At 37.8% G+C, this 15313-nt stretch overlaps 1 protein-coding gene across 1 annotated transcript; it reads right to left on the reverse strand.

Annotated features, from left to right (window-relative positions):
* Window positions 1-6998: 6998 nt before the first annotated feature.
* Window positions 6999-8228, reverse strand: LOC113716025 (putative F-box protein At1g67623). The gene is made up of 3 exons (XM_027240327.1): window positions 8104-8228; window positions 7841-8003; window positions 6999-7406 (listed from the first exon to the last, which is right to left on the reverse strand). Exons 1-3 carry the CDS (start codon window positions 8226-8228, stop codon window positions 6999-7001), a joined length of 696 nt encoding a protein of 231 aa, XP_027096128.1.
* Between the last annotated feature and the right edge of the window lie 7085 nt (window positions 8229-15313).

Consider the following 15313-nt stretch of genomic DNA (forward strand, 5'->3'; position numbering starts at 1 on the left):
CATTCTTTCAATAACGTATTCCAATTTGTCCAACGAATGCATCAATACAGGCCCACAAAAGTATTGTAAGTTCTCTAAGCCTGTCAGCAGCATAGACATCCCCATTCAAAAGTGAGGCAATCTTAAACTCCTAGTCCAGCAGCTAATTTTCACTATCCAATGACATATTCAACCAGGGGTTAGCTAAAGGAATACATTACTCATACAGACTTCGTGTTGGTTAACAGATTCCATTGCTGGACTTTATTTTGGTACAGACGCAAAGCAAGGAGCCTAACTCAATTAATGTCAACCATTGCTCCCTGACCCAACCGTTAGTATTGCACGTATCCGAGAGGTTAACCAGACGGACAGATTTAGTGAGTAACATTTAGATCCTTAATGTTTAGACGAGAAGTTGCCAACAAACAATTAGAATGAAAACAGGCTAAACTTACTACATGCCAACGTTTGTAGCAGGAGTATATGGCTAACGCATCCTGCATTTGACAGTAATTACAGCCATTATCTGATAATTTTTCCTCATATGCATTCGGGAACCTGCAAACAACATACGTCATTCCCAACTTCGACATTTTTAGAATTTGCATAAAAAAACTCAGCGACGGCCCTTTGCAAACAAAAATAGAAGTAAAAGAAGAAAGTAGTACCAACATATATGAATTAGACAGGCCCAGTGTCTCACTAAAGTACAAAAGTTTTGCTTGTGTGTCCCATCAGAAGAGAGGTTCTCTTCTTCCAATGGTTTGGAGAAGCTTCCGTACAGTGAACGGTCCATAAACTGATCTTCCTCATGCTTTCAAATTTTCCTTTTTTTCTTGCTCTGTGCATATGATCAGACGCAATTTTAGCTATCATAATGAGGTGTTGAACTATTGTGAACATATTCCTAAACATGAATGCAATGGATACCTCCGGAGAATATCTGTTTGGGGCTTCCCGTTTGCGCGTCACTTGCTTTACTGTGTTCTGCAGTCCAAGCTTGCTGACAACATTAACATAAAAGTTCCAATCCACACTGCCTTCTATTACGGGTGATTGTCCAAAACGGTTTCGCTTAATGAAATCTTGTACATTATCAGCACTGGCCAATTTCTTCAGGTGTCGTACAAAATCTCCTTCAGGATCTGCAACTAAGTTTTGTGTCAGGCTAGCTAAACACCCTGTGCTTACCGTAGCAAAAACCATATTTCAAAGCATCGCGAACCGCGTCTTACCCAAATAATTGTCTTCTACAGTGTAACATGTATAAGAGGTGGGGAAGATGACATTGTACGGCTGAAAAATGAGTAATATGGAAATAGTTAGCCCTGATCATGTTATTTGTGCATACCGGAACATATACAACATAACGATCAGTGGGTATATTCTCCCCACACATGTTAGAGCTGTTAGAACATATACAACATAACAATATCGTGTTAGAGCTGTTGTACGACTTATATTCTCCCCACACATGTTTCAGGTCCTTAAACATCACCGTTTTGTCTGGATTTTCCCTAAGACTGGTTTGTGTCATAGTGTACCGCGACTGATCTTGCGCAATATTGATTGTTCCCGACTTTCATTTATCAGAAGTCTTACACATGGACTGACTACACACAATCGAAGTAATTTGTGAATGACATCTCACCCAAACAAATAACAGTCTCTGCTCCAAACGTTCATTCATTTTTTTGGATAGACTGTCCAACACTGGTTGAATATTGTGGCTGCAGAAAACACAACTGTCTTGAATTCCAATGATAACAGAAAAACTTGTGGACGTTCTAGTTAATGAAGTAATTCAAATATAGGTTGGCAGATACCTTAGCTTTGATGACCAAACAGCCACCTCAAAATATGACAGACAGACCTTCAAAAATTCAAAACAATGTGGTCTGAAGTTAAAGTCCCGATTTCTGGTCATCCTTGTAAATGCACTACCCAGAAGCACTTCATTCGAATCAAGAATAAGAAACTTCTTCTTTGAATCATTGGCGAACGCAAGTTCTGGCGGGCTTTTTTTCACTCTTGTACCTTCGGTTGGGGAAAAATTGAAGGCATACAGCATTTCAGCACATGGATTTTGCATGTGAGATCCAATTTGAATGTCACAATGCGAAATCAAACAAGAGGAATTGGAAAGTGTAAAGCAAAGTTTTGAGGTCGAGAATTTATTACAATGTCGTGAGCAGCAGCCCTGCAATAATGGAATAGCGGGAGTGGAAAAACAATTTGTAAATGCGATGGTCACGAGAAGATGCATCGGAACAGAGGTACATACACTTTTTATGGTTTCCTTTATACAATGATTAATTTCGTACCAATAATTTGCTACAGCCCTAAAGAATTTAAAATTTAATATTGCCTTCATATGCAACGAACAAATTACAGTAAAGGCGAGACATAATGTACCGTTCCCTGTTTCCTGATGCCCCATATCCTTGGTAGCATCATCTTGCAAATCTCCTCTGGTTACAGCCTCATGTACCTGTTTATTTTCTATCAGGAAAGCAGCATAAACGAACGGGTCCGCAAGTTTCCCCAAAGCGATCTCCCAGGCAATAAATTTTCTAACAATGACAACATCAAGCTGTACATACATTCAAAAACAATGTCAGACGCAATAGAGTGAGCTTGCCACAAGGGGTTGTCCATTTGTGCACTTACAAATTGTGGCTGACACCCCTTTGCCCAACATTGCTCAAACTTCAAGGTGAAAACCCCGCAACTTGTCGTGTCTGTCTGTTTTAGTTTGTGTTTTACAAGAATAAATGTCCAGGGTTGATTTTCGTGAAAAATTTCCATCAAAATCCATTCCTAAAAAAGAAAATAAATACAACAAGAATCGAATGTTAGAAATATGTTACCTTCTTCGGAAATGAAGCTAATGTGTGATTTTGAAGTTTACTCACCACAGATTGCATCAAACCTTGGTAGAAGGTTTTGTAATTATCCATAGAATCAACAATGTACACTTCTTTGTCCTTGACATGTGCAATCATAAGCAACCAATGATTTGAATAAATGATTGGGAAAAAAATCTGCAATCGCATACAACAAGCAATGTTGAATGTGTTAAAAGCTAAGGCATGTTAGGCTGAATCCAATTCCACTAACATGCAACTTCTACTCATATTGTATAAGAATGTTAAGGCGAGAATGATAGCTAATGTTTACCTTTTCAGGATTTGTCATGGAGTCGTCATTGCTTTGATCAACGAATGTCTTTTTGCTTGCGGGAGATATGCATAGATAGTCTAACACGCATTTTAGCTACAACGAAGTGATTGAGAAGTAAGTATTAGGTCCACATTTTGCAAGGCACAACAGCACATACATTAATTTTCGTTACGTACCCAAAACATAGGATTGAAGAAAACATATTGCTTATATTCTTTCTGGAGTAAGTGAAGGTACTGGGTCACAACCTTCACAAAATGGAACAAATTCAAACATTCAATAAGAGTGGAAATACAAAGCGAGATCCGTGAACAAGGTAGGCCTGTGCAATCGCATAAAAAACTTACTTTGTCACTAAGACATGTCTCCTAAAGCATCACTTGCTCCAGTTCTTCTCTTGTAATATCAAAGAGATGCGGCCTATCTAGTGTACTGACACAGCTGTGAACAATGATTGACATGATTACAATAATCAGATGAAAGCGAGATCATTGTTAGCCATTGATAGTACCGATACTTTAACATACATCTGCGGGACGAGTTCTCTGACATGAAAGCATACGACTTCTTTCAATTCATCAGGTGCTACGCCGGAAGCTTGTGGTAGACACTGGACAATAAAGGTATTAGCATATATAAAGGGGATTACAGAAAAGCGCAAGAGCATGTCTTACATCTCGTAGAAATGGCAATGTCTCAAATCCGCAGTCCTTCACTTCGATGGCACCAACCCTTTGTAAAATTTGTGTCACTTTATCCACAATCTAGTCATACAAATATTGGGTTATGCTTCTGTGTTGCCATCAAGAAGAAGAAAAAAAAAGGAGTAAAATAACATTGTCACATACACTTGCCCCTTTTCTGGTTTGTTCAGATAGTATGACAACATCTTCAAGGTGTGCCTTTTCCCCCACAACCGGCCGCACCTCGACCCCAGCACACTTCCCCCCCTTATCCATCTCTTTTATTTCTTCAACTTTTCTATTCGCGTCCCCAGTCTGACCAATGACAGCATCAAAGGTATAGGATTTCTTCCACATCCAACCACCATCTTCAGTTTTGAATGCCAGTTTTTTGAAGTACGATACTCCCATTTTTTGGACGTCAAATCCTTTGTCAACATGGTCAGCCAAGAATGGCACATTAAAGCGCCTAAAGAGCCTGGTCAGCAACATACCAAAAAGGAGATATGTTCTCTTATTCTCCCTGCTCTTAATCTTCCTAATCCTGTTGAGCATTGTTGCAATGATCAAATTCCTATGTTGACGGATTGTTTGTGTAATATGCCACAATATAACTCTTTCTAATGCACTAACGGAAGTGATACTTCCGGTTTTAGGTACAATGTTATGAGTTATTATCAGACGTAACAGCCGTGGCAACACTTTCATATACGGCGCATAAAACTTAGTTTTTTTGCCCATGTTCATAACTCTGTCACCATTTTGCCTAATCTCTCCAAGAAATTCTATGTCATTGTACCCCTTCACAGCAACCTTATCTACATTCTTTGCGCTAATCCGTTTATAGTCAACAGTGTATCCACTGTCAACCAACCCAAACTCTAAACACAAAACTACAGTAGACAATTCCATGTGTACATTCCTAACCACTGAACGCAGAACAGACTTCTGCTTATTTGCCCTACAGTTAGCTTAGAATTCCCTAACCATCGCATCATAGCACTTGTCATTATTTGCAAGCAAATTTAACAAATTTTGGGCATTAAGATATTCCATGATATCGATACACTCACCAACGAGAGCTTCTACGTCGACCCACATGCATGCATACACCGGCAGACTCATACAGGCCTCCATGTTACTGCCTATGCTTGCTTCGGGATGCGATTCAATTGTTGAGTACTTTGAGCAACAGAGGAAGTGAACGCGATAAATCCGATTTATTTGGACCTTGCCGCCTAAAACTCTTCGAACTGCTCCAAATTTCAGAATGAGGGAAAGTTTAAACCGAAGCTTTTCAGTGTGTTTACACAACAACGGAGCTTTTGATGGGCTTAACAGGAGAAACAATGAGAAGTTCAAGAAAGACAAGCTTTTCGTGGGATAATTGATCAGGCGGGGACGGGCGTGGAGGGGAGGCAAACCCGATTTAATCAAATGAAAATCAACCCGATTCGGTATTCGAGCGTGTATTCCGAAGCGGGTTATGCGCAAGCCAAATTACAAAGACAGCAGATTACAATCTATTCATAATAACAAATGTAATTATGTATTTATATAATTTATTAATATTATATACACATATATTATAAGGGATACTTTCAGAAACCTTCCCTGAATTAGCTTATGAAAAAATCAAAAAATGGATAATTTATGGATGATAGCCAAAAAGAGCTAGCGTTTTATTCAAGAACTTGTTTATTTTCATTTAATCCGATAAATAAATTTATTTATGAAAAAATGGGTACTCTTTTCTTATAATAAAGGAGAACCATAAAGAGCTGATCTTTTATTGTAAATCGAGTTTATTTTTATTTTATCCGATAAATAAATTTAGTTATGAAAAAAAGGGTACTCTGTTCTTATAATGGAGAAAAGCCATAAAGAGCTGGTCAATTAACGTAAATCGATTTTATTTTTATTTTACCCGATAAATAAATTTATTTATGAAAAAAAAGGTACTCTGTTATTATAATGGAGGAAAACCATAAAGAGTTGGTCTTTTACGAGAAAGTGATACTTTACAGAAAGTGACCACGATTTGGATTATCAAATTATCCAAAGAAAATTTAGAATGAATTTGCTTATTTAATTAAGTCATTATTATATATATTTATGTTATGCATTGTATAATTATACTAATATATTATATGACTATAAAGTATATTATATATTAATTAATATTTTAATAAATGTATATTATAAATATTTTTAAAATATATATTTACATATTACTATTTATATATTTTATAAATGTATTTTATATGTGCATATAATTATAATATATATGTGTATATAGTAATAATATATTATATAATTATAATGATTCCTATTACTTATACGTATACTAATATATACTAAATATCATAATAAATATATACTATACTTCGTACCATATAATATATTAGCATAATTATATAATGCATTATATGAATATATATAATAATTAATTAATTAAATTGACAAAATCATTCTAAATTTTCTTTGGATAATTTCATAAATCAAATCATGGTCACATTCTGTATAGTATCACTTTCTCTTAAAAGACCAATTCTTTATGGCTTTCCTCTATTATAAGAACAGAGTACCCTTTTTTCCATAAATAAATTTTTTTGCAATATCTAATCTAGCACCATTTCCTATGTAGTTAGTAAACTTCTCACTTCAATACAGTATCCGTCACGTAGATCACTGCTGAGGAGTTCCCTCTTTACCTTCTAACTATCATCCTTTATTCTTACATTTCATACACTTTTCTCTACAACGGCATTTTGTTGAGTTTGCATATGTATGTAGTTTTGTACTGAAGGCACTTTTACGTGTATATGTACATTGCTAAATATAGAGCGTAACGAGCCCTGCAGACCACCGCCCAATCTCCTCCGACGACCCTGAAAAACCAATCATATTTCCGTGTGCTAATCTTTTGTTAACGCACCGGATTTTTAGAAAATCGTCATACTAACTTCATGAATGATTCGATCAAATACAGAACATACAAGGGCCAAGATAAGCTATTTAGCTTTTCATACCAGTAATATTAAGAGAGTAAGAAGTAGCGGTTAATTCAGTTGCCAAACATAATTAATTTGTACACGATTGTGACAAATTTGTGCAGTCAAAGGAGTTCTCAACATTCAATCTTATACACTAACGATAAGGTAGGGCAGCACAAATTGCTCCAATTTCTTCATCACAAGCGCAGCCTTCACATGTACTCTCCTCCACGTCATCGGCATCCATAGGCCATGAAGATGTTTTTCTCTCATGCGTCATGGCACAACAAATGGGCGTTGGGTTTAGAAACACAGGATTCTTGACCCATATCATCCTCAGCAACGCTCGCAAATTGTCACGGCAAAGTTTCACTCTGCCTTTCAGAATTCTGGATTTCTTCATCCTGCTCAGCAGTCTCATACCTTTGCGCTTTAACTCGTCCCCACCAACAAAGATGTAAATTATTCCCAACGCATATGCAGCATCGATATGGCCTGAATTAGCAGTTTCTTCCATGCATTCCAATGCTGAGTCCTCATGCTTGTCCGTAAAATAATCAACCTAAGCAGTGCAAGGTTGATATTACAGTCTTGCGTAAAACTGAGCAACAAAAAAGTTAAAAAGTGCAGGCGGAACAGTGGCGGCGGGACAAGAATTATTTAGTGGGGCCCAAAGCTGCAGTAACCTGTTGTAGGCCAATCTTTTGGGGGTGAAGTGTGCTGACTAAAATCACAATGAAGTTCAAATGAAAGAGATGATGTGAGCTTAGTCTAGAAATTTTGTAACTCAAGTATGCTTATGGAATATTAGTTCATTACTATTCCATTTAAAACATTACCAAATTTTTCCATTACTATTGCGTCTTACGTTCCAAAGCAACCCAACTTGTCGTAACGTTGACCAGGAGTTATACTGTACATGACTAAATTGTTCATTACCAACTTCAAATGAAAAGGCAGAATATTCAAACAACGGGAGATCGACCCGATGCTTACCACTCCTTTTCGATACAAGGCTTCTGGATTTTTGTTTTCTCTACACTTCTTCAAGAACCTCGACACTTTGTCATTTTTTTGCAACGGAACGATTTCAAACTTGTCGAGTGACACCCGCTGGTAAATGTTGTCTGCGTCCGAAACTTCATAAAATAACTTACAGCTGTAAAATAAGAGAAATGATCCATTAAACTCAAACGAAAAGCACAGAATGGAACAAGAATACGCCTCTTCCTGTTTGTATCATCAATAGCAGAACGAACCACAGTTTTGCCCAAAAAAGATTAGTGGATGAAGAAGATGCGACACGTGCAAGCACCTCGGATAGCACCTCGGTCGAAAGGGAGAGGATGGAGGTTCTTGAACTCCATTTTTGTTCGTTGGCCATGACCGATTAACTCTTTTTATTGGGCACAGTTGAGCGAATTCCTGAAAGCCCCAAGAATGGAGTAAACTTCAAACAACAACTACTTCTTAATAAAATTCAATAATGATTGATCAGCTGTAATATCTCGAATTTCTGGGCGACCGACTAACCGTAGCGATAAACGAACAGAAATGGGAAAGTGGCGACTTCTCCTGCAAACGACGCAACATTCTGTCGTCAAAAAACTGTCATCCGAAACAATTTTACAAACCGACCAACGTATCTGTCAATACGGTTAATTCATCCGAATCGTAACAATACATAGCAAGGGAACATGAACAGTCATGAAGTACACGTATATCGTAAATTTACGGACGTTCATCGCAGAGCAGAGGAGGTTCCACAGTGATAAATAGGGAGGGTTAGTTCGTACCTGTAATGGGTCGTCAACCAGCTTCTAGAAGTCGATAGCACAGATTTGGCAGACAGGTCCGACAGGGTAAATGGCAACCAAAAGGTCACGTCCGATGCATATACTCCCGCCAGACTGACTCCTCATATGCTGCCACGAACGTCTTAACTGGAACCCATTAATTGAGAAGAGGCATAAAGAGCTGGTGTTTATTCGTCAAGTGGGGTAAATGGCATAAAGAGCTGGTGTTTATCCTCTGTAAGGCTTTTCTCTATTATAAGAACTGAGTATTATTTTTTGTTATAAAACTAATAAAATGAAATACTATAATTGAATTGAAAACATACTAGGTTTCCTTTTGGCCGCTATTAAACCCTTTTTTCCTATAAAGAGCTGGTATGTTTCCAAAAAACATTCGATACAAAATGTACTACAAAACATGCCAGTTTCCCATTAAGAGCTGGTATAGTATGCGTTGCTTGTTCAATTTTTCCTAAACCGTCATATATTTAATTTATGTTAAATAAAAACCATACTAGTTCTGTCTTGGCCGGTATTTGCTGCTATAAAGAGTTAGTATGTTTCCCATAAAAAACTGGTACAATACATACTACAAAACCTGTCAATTTTCCATAAATAGCTGGTATGTTATGCGCTATTTCGTTTTCTTTTTCTAACTTTCACATATTAAATTTATGTTAAATACATAAATTTAACTTTCAAAAATTGGCGCCAAATTACTTCTTCTATTGCCGCCTAGGAGTAATAATTTTTTAATCACCTTCATTAGATATTAAATTTCTGTTATTCTAGTTAAATGTAATTACCAACCAGCAGATACGTTTGTCAATTAGTTATCGTAAGTAAAATTTAAAAGGTGATATACTAATATTTTTACGAAAGGAAAACTAATAGGTTTTGTATTTAACATAAATTAAATACGTGAAAGTAAAAAAAAAGTAATTGCCCATAATATATCCGTTTTGTATAGGTTTCCTCTATTACGAGTTTCTTCCATTTAATTAGTTTAATTAGTTACTTATTTTATGTTAAATAGATAACCTACTATTTGACTTAAAATTTGTCAAAATCGGCATTTTTCCTGGCACATATGGTGCTTACAATTTTTTGTATTGTACTTATAACCCCTCAACTTTAGTAATTATTTTAATAATTTATTTTTCTTTCAATCTTCTACCAATACAAGGACCAAAGGGGCATCCATGGAATAAAAATACCTTCTCACATATGAAAATAATATTGTAATCAAATTTGGACTGCATTGTTACCAAAAACTCAAAAGTAAGGGAGGTCAGTGAAATTTTGAGAACCTCAAGGGATGCCAGTGAAATTGTCAGAAACTTCAGGGGAGGTTTGTGAGATTATTCATATTTATTGTATCCGTTCTGAAACATCAACTACACATGATGGGAGACTCCAAGTACTTAACCAAGCAATAACCTCATTCCAAATCCAAATAAGCAAACAAATGTGTTGACTACTGTTGGGAAAAACCTATTCCCTCCAACCCCCAAATTCTTGTTAAAGGCGCTGTCCGTCGACACCGTAGGAGCGCCGTGTCCTTGTGTTTGGCAGAGATAAAGTTAGGCGGGGTAGCGGAGGAGATTAACCTTTGCGAATGGTTTCTTCGTCTTCAGCTGGGTCGGTCAATAGCATGATCTGACCTACATTATATTGCAATTGTGGTTGAAACTGTGCAGTTCGTGTTGTCTGGAAGTCTGAAACAAACAGGGGGCGCCACTACTATCGCTGTGCTAACGCCCTGGTAAGTTCTTCGATAAAACTGTTCCGAACAAAAATTTCGGATTGCTAAGGTAGTTGTATTGCAAAGGCCCTGTCCAACGTTCATTGGCTAGTGTGATGAGTTTGCACGAGCAACGAGATTTGAAGTTCCCGATCCTGCCCCGTCAAGTACCCCCCGTCACCAATACACTCGCGGCGGAGGTGTCTGCCATCATAGCTGAACTGAGAAGCATGCAAACGAACGTGACGATCCTTAACATTGCTGTGGTAGCTGTGGTGGCGGTAGTCCTTGTTCTGGTTCTGAAACCGTGAATTAATGTGTTGGCGTTGATTGCATTCCCTCCAAACCCCCTCCCCGTACAGTACTGGACTATGGTGTCCGTAAGGATAGAATGACCATTTAGTCTCGTTTACAGCCTCTTGTATTTTTGGTTGCTACTGCTGTAACATTGCCTTTTGTCCATCCGTTGTCAACCGGTGGTTACCGCATGTGCCACTGAGTTGGCCCAATCGGCGGAGTGTTACTGTTTAAATGGTGATTTTGTATTATATAACATACTAGGTTTTCGTATTTGATTTTTGTTTACATTGTGCATTATGTGGTTTTCCAAAATGCCTGTTCCCTTTGTCCCCCAAAATGTGTGTGCGGATGAGATACTAGGGATCGTTGATTGATCGATGAACGTCATTAGTCACTAGGATGGCAACGCTGCATTGTTAAATATGAACTTAAACTTAGCCAGGCAACTAAACAAGCTAAAGCTTAAGTACAACTAATTGGGATGTGGCACAGCATTGTTAGGTTTATCACAGCGAAACTTGTGGAGTTGAATGACGAAACAAGTTCTTACTTATATATTTGGATTTAAGTACCTCCGCTTACATATCCGACAAACGGTGCACTCCTAATTTTCAGGCCTTGCATATTATCATCCCCTAACCCCTACCCTTCATACGCTAACAATCAAAACCATGCATGGTACGCCCAACAACAGCAAGGGGCATGAACAAAAAATCACCCACCATTCAAATATGATGCTGAACAAAAAAAATTAAAAGCACACCGCTGTACCTGCGAACGTTCACTCGAAACGCTCCACAATAAGACCAAATATAGGGTTTAAGGAGGCAACCGTGGTAGCTACCCTGAGAAAGTTGCGGTATTTTTTGCGCCGCACAGTGAGGAGAAGGCTGTCAATAGCATCTCTGTCTTCAAACGTGATCTCTACAGCTGATGGATTCCAACAAGTGGTTATGGTGTGAAGGTTGTCCGCAATGGCAACGTTGCGTGTCATACTGGCGGGATACCCCTGTTCAGCCAGAAACCTTGTTACAGACCAGTCTTCAAAGTTGGCGCCGAAGAGGATCCACACGTCGGTATGGAGCAGTGATTTTAGACCGAGGAAATGTGCAACAAATTCCTCCTTGCCCACAAACCAAGCATTGTAGGCCATGATGTAAAACGCTTTCAGGTTCTGCATAAGGGGGAGTGGACGACGGCGCCACTTGACCAGAGACCGGAATACTTCCTCGTTCGCAATGGGGTTGCGAACGGGGGTGCAAGACACCAGCATCGACTGCGAAAACTCCGCTCCGGGAAACCTATCTAATCGAACCAGCGCTTCCTCAACTATCCACTTCACTCCAATGTGGTGAAGTGGTAAGACCTCATCTTGAAAGTAGCTGACCATGCCTCCGTTGTTGAGAACATGTATTTCAGGAAGTCGTCCAAGTGTCATGAGTCAGTCTGGAAAAGGATTATGTTACAAGGAGGCTGGTCGGTTCAGGGGTTAGAACATGCAGAACGAAGCGAATCTTTCGTCTAGTTACATGTTACAGGTGGTAAAGAAAGATGCGAAACTTATAGAAGGTGGTTGTATGAAGCTGAAGCGGCATGCAATAGCGAAGGCTGTTGTGCGAAACCAATGCAGAAGTGAATGGGTATGCAAGGAAGAAGTTTAGTTGTGTGAAACTCTTATAGGATGAGATATGGATGACGGACCTGAGTTTAAATGGAGGAGCTTGCAGTGCATCGACTGAGTGGTTAAGAGCAGTTTGACCTCTTTCAGGCATCCTTTTGCGGACCACAGTTAACGAACCTAAGTTAGGTTAGTGCGATAATAAGTCACAGTTGGCACTGCATCTAAATTTTTATTTGGGAAAATTAGAAGAACCAAATCGCATGCATATTTCTGAATTGCACTACTTCGCTGTAGAAGACCAGTTGTGGACGGGTTCGGCAGGAATATGAGAACAGAGTACCCATTTCCGTAGACAGACATGTATTTCTGAATACAATAATAACAATGATTTTTCCAATAAAATACCAACCTTTTATGTGTTTCCGCCATTACAACAACAGGGTACTCATTTTCCCTTCTACAAATACATTTAGTTGTGGGTCGAATAACAATGCAACCGTTTTCGAAGAAAATACCAGCTGTTTACGGCATTCCTCCATTACAACAAAAGAGTACCCATTGTTCCATACACAACTTAATTTAAGGGATAAAATACAGATAAAAATATTTCTGAATAAAACACCACCTATTTTCTGCCTATCCTCCGTTATAAGATGGCGGTACTCATTTTTCCATTAACGGCTTCAGTTCCTCCTTTGCTTGAAACAATAATAAATCCATTTTGGTAGACAAGATCAACTCTTTATGCCTTTCCTACCCCTATTTGCTTGGAACAAGTTTGTAGCTTGCTTATTACAATAAACGAATTGAAGACGGTTAAACAAAACGGACTTTATGGCTTTCATGTTGCACAAGTAATACCGCAGTGCACATTTAAGTAGAGTACCACTAACCAAATTACGTATTTGAGTTATAAAGTAACCCTTGTCCACTTCAACATACGCTTTTCTTGGGTTTGCTCCATTGTAATCGGAGTACCCATTTATAGGTATCAAAGCGAATTTGCTTGAATTCGGAGTATCGTCCCCCGAAAATAATTTGAGAAGGTTAAAACACCAGCTCTTTAAGCCTTTCCTCCTTCATGACCTTTGACTACCAGTTTTCCCAAAACGCGTTATGAAGTTGGGATGACATAAAATACCAAACAGTCGCATAAAACACCGGCCATACTTGGCTTTCCTCCATTCAAGTAAACAAATACGTTTCCTAATCTAGGTTGAATGGAGCATGCAAAAGAGATTTTTTTATCATCAGTAAGAATACATTTGTATCACTTACTGTATCTTAATCTATGTTGGATGGGAGCCTACGGAAGCGGTTGTACGAGTTAGTGGGTTAATAAGACCCAACTAGGTTCAACAACTGGTGTAAGGCACACCAGTTATATTTTTTAAGGCAGCAGAAAATTTGGCTCCGGTCATCATACCAGTCACATGGGTTACAGAGAGCTTATGTTAGAGAGTAAATTTAGCTCGATTGGAGTGTAATTCCCCAAGATGACAAGACTGGCGCCAGTCTTGCTTATAGGAGAAGATGCACAAAAGTGTATGGTTGGATAGATAATGAACGGTCATACGTCAATGGTGGCCCACCTTTCACTGTGAATTCCAATGTGAGATTAGAAGGCAACGTTTTTGAATACCCCTTCACATTTGCTTAGGGGCGCCAACACTGGCGGTCCCAATCGTGTATGGCGAAAGGACGAAAGCATGTTCCCGCCTTCAAATTTAGTCCAATCTTTACAGGCCATATGCACTGTGCAGCCGCAGATATTAGTCATGACACATCAGCAAATTCACAGTTTTCTTTACATTTGATAAACTTAAGTGTTAGTAATTCACAATTCGCGGCTTGTGAAGATTAGCGAAAGAATTAAAGAGTTGGGTTCAGCAAATGGGTTGTTCATTTTATTTGTTTGCAAAGGTAGAATAAGCGATGTTGTTCATTTTATTTTGTCATGGTCCCCTACAAGTTGATTGCGTAAATTGAAATTTAAAAATTCGACTGCTGAATCATCCAAAAAAAAGTTTCATTATGCTCCTTAATTATCCAACAATTAGTCCATAATTTTTCCCCAAACTTATGCGTAGTTCGACACAGTAGTATTTTGACACGGCCTAGGCCCGGAATTGTATTGAAAATGAAAATAATATTTTTACATCTTTTTATATTGTGGTATAGAATAATAAATAAAATATATATACATATGTATATATGCATATATATACAGAAAATTTGAAATAAGTGATGCATGACATGCTAAAAAAATTGTAATGTATAATGATTTACATAACAGAAGGATTGTTAAATACAGTGAATGAGAGGGTTAGGTTGGTTGGGAAGATTAGAAATAGTTTTTAAAAAATGTATCGATATCCGACAAATTATATTAAGAAATACCCATCTACCAGTACTTGCACTATTATAAAAATTTATAACTAATTTGATGATTGCATTTCTTGACAAACAAGTGTAAGTGGTATGTCGTGGCCATAAAATTGTTGACTGTGAATATTTACGGTAGCAGTTCCGATAAATCTGAACACAAATTTAAAAAAAAAAGTTGTTTACTGATATGTTCGGGTGAGTTTTCAAAAATGTGAAAACGCATCTTCGTTTCCTTATTCTTTTATCTGTCCCCTATCTATCAGACGCCTCATAGTACTTTCATATCTTATATCATGATACAACTCTCTCTAAATATGCGAAATTGGTATGAAGTTGACAAGTGGAAGGGTAAATAATAGGAAAGCATTGTCAAACTTATTAGTAACAGAAAAAACTTAGCTGTTAATATTTTATGAAGTTAACTTAATAATCTTAAGTAAAAGAGCAAGTTTAACTAGCAAATAAAAGGGAAATAATGTCATGCATTTAAAAGATCAACAAACGTGGCAGTATTAAAATCCAAAGTAGTGCGTACAATATTGTGATTAAACTTTAGTTTGGTATGGAAAGAATATAAAAAAGGTACGATTAGAGAACATTATAGATCAATACAGAGAGAT

This window comes from Coffea arabica, chromosome 11c (assembly GCF_036785885.1).
Source record: "Coffea arabica cultivar ET-39 chromosome 11c, Coffea Arabica ET-39 HiFi, whole genome shotgun sequence".
NCBI classification, from domain to species: Eukaryota; Viridiplantae; Streptophyta; class Magnoliopsida; order Gentianales; family Rubiaceae; genus Coffea; species Coffea arabica.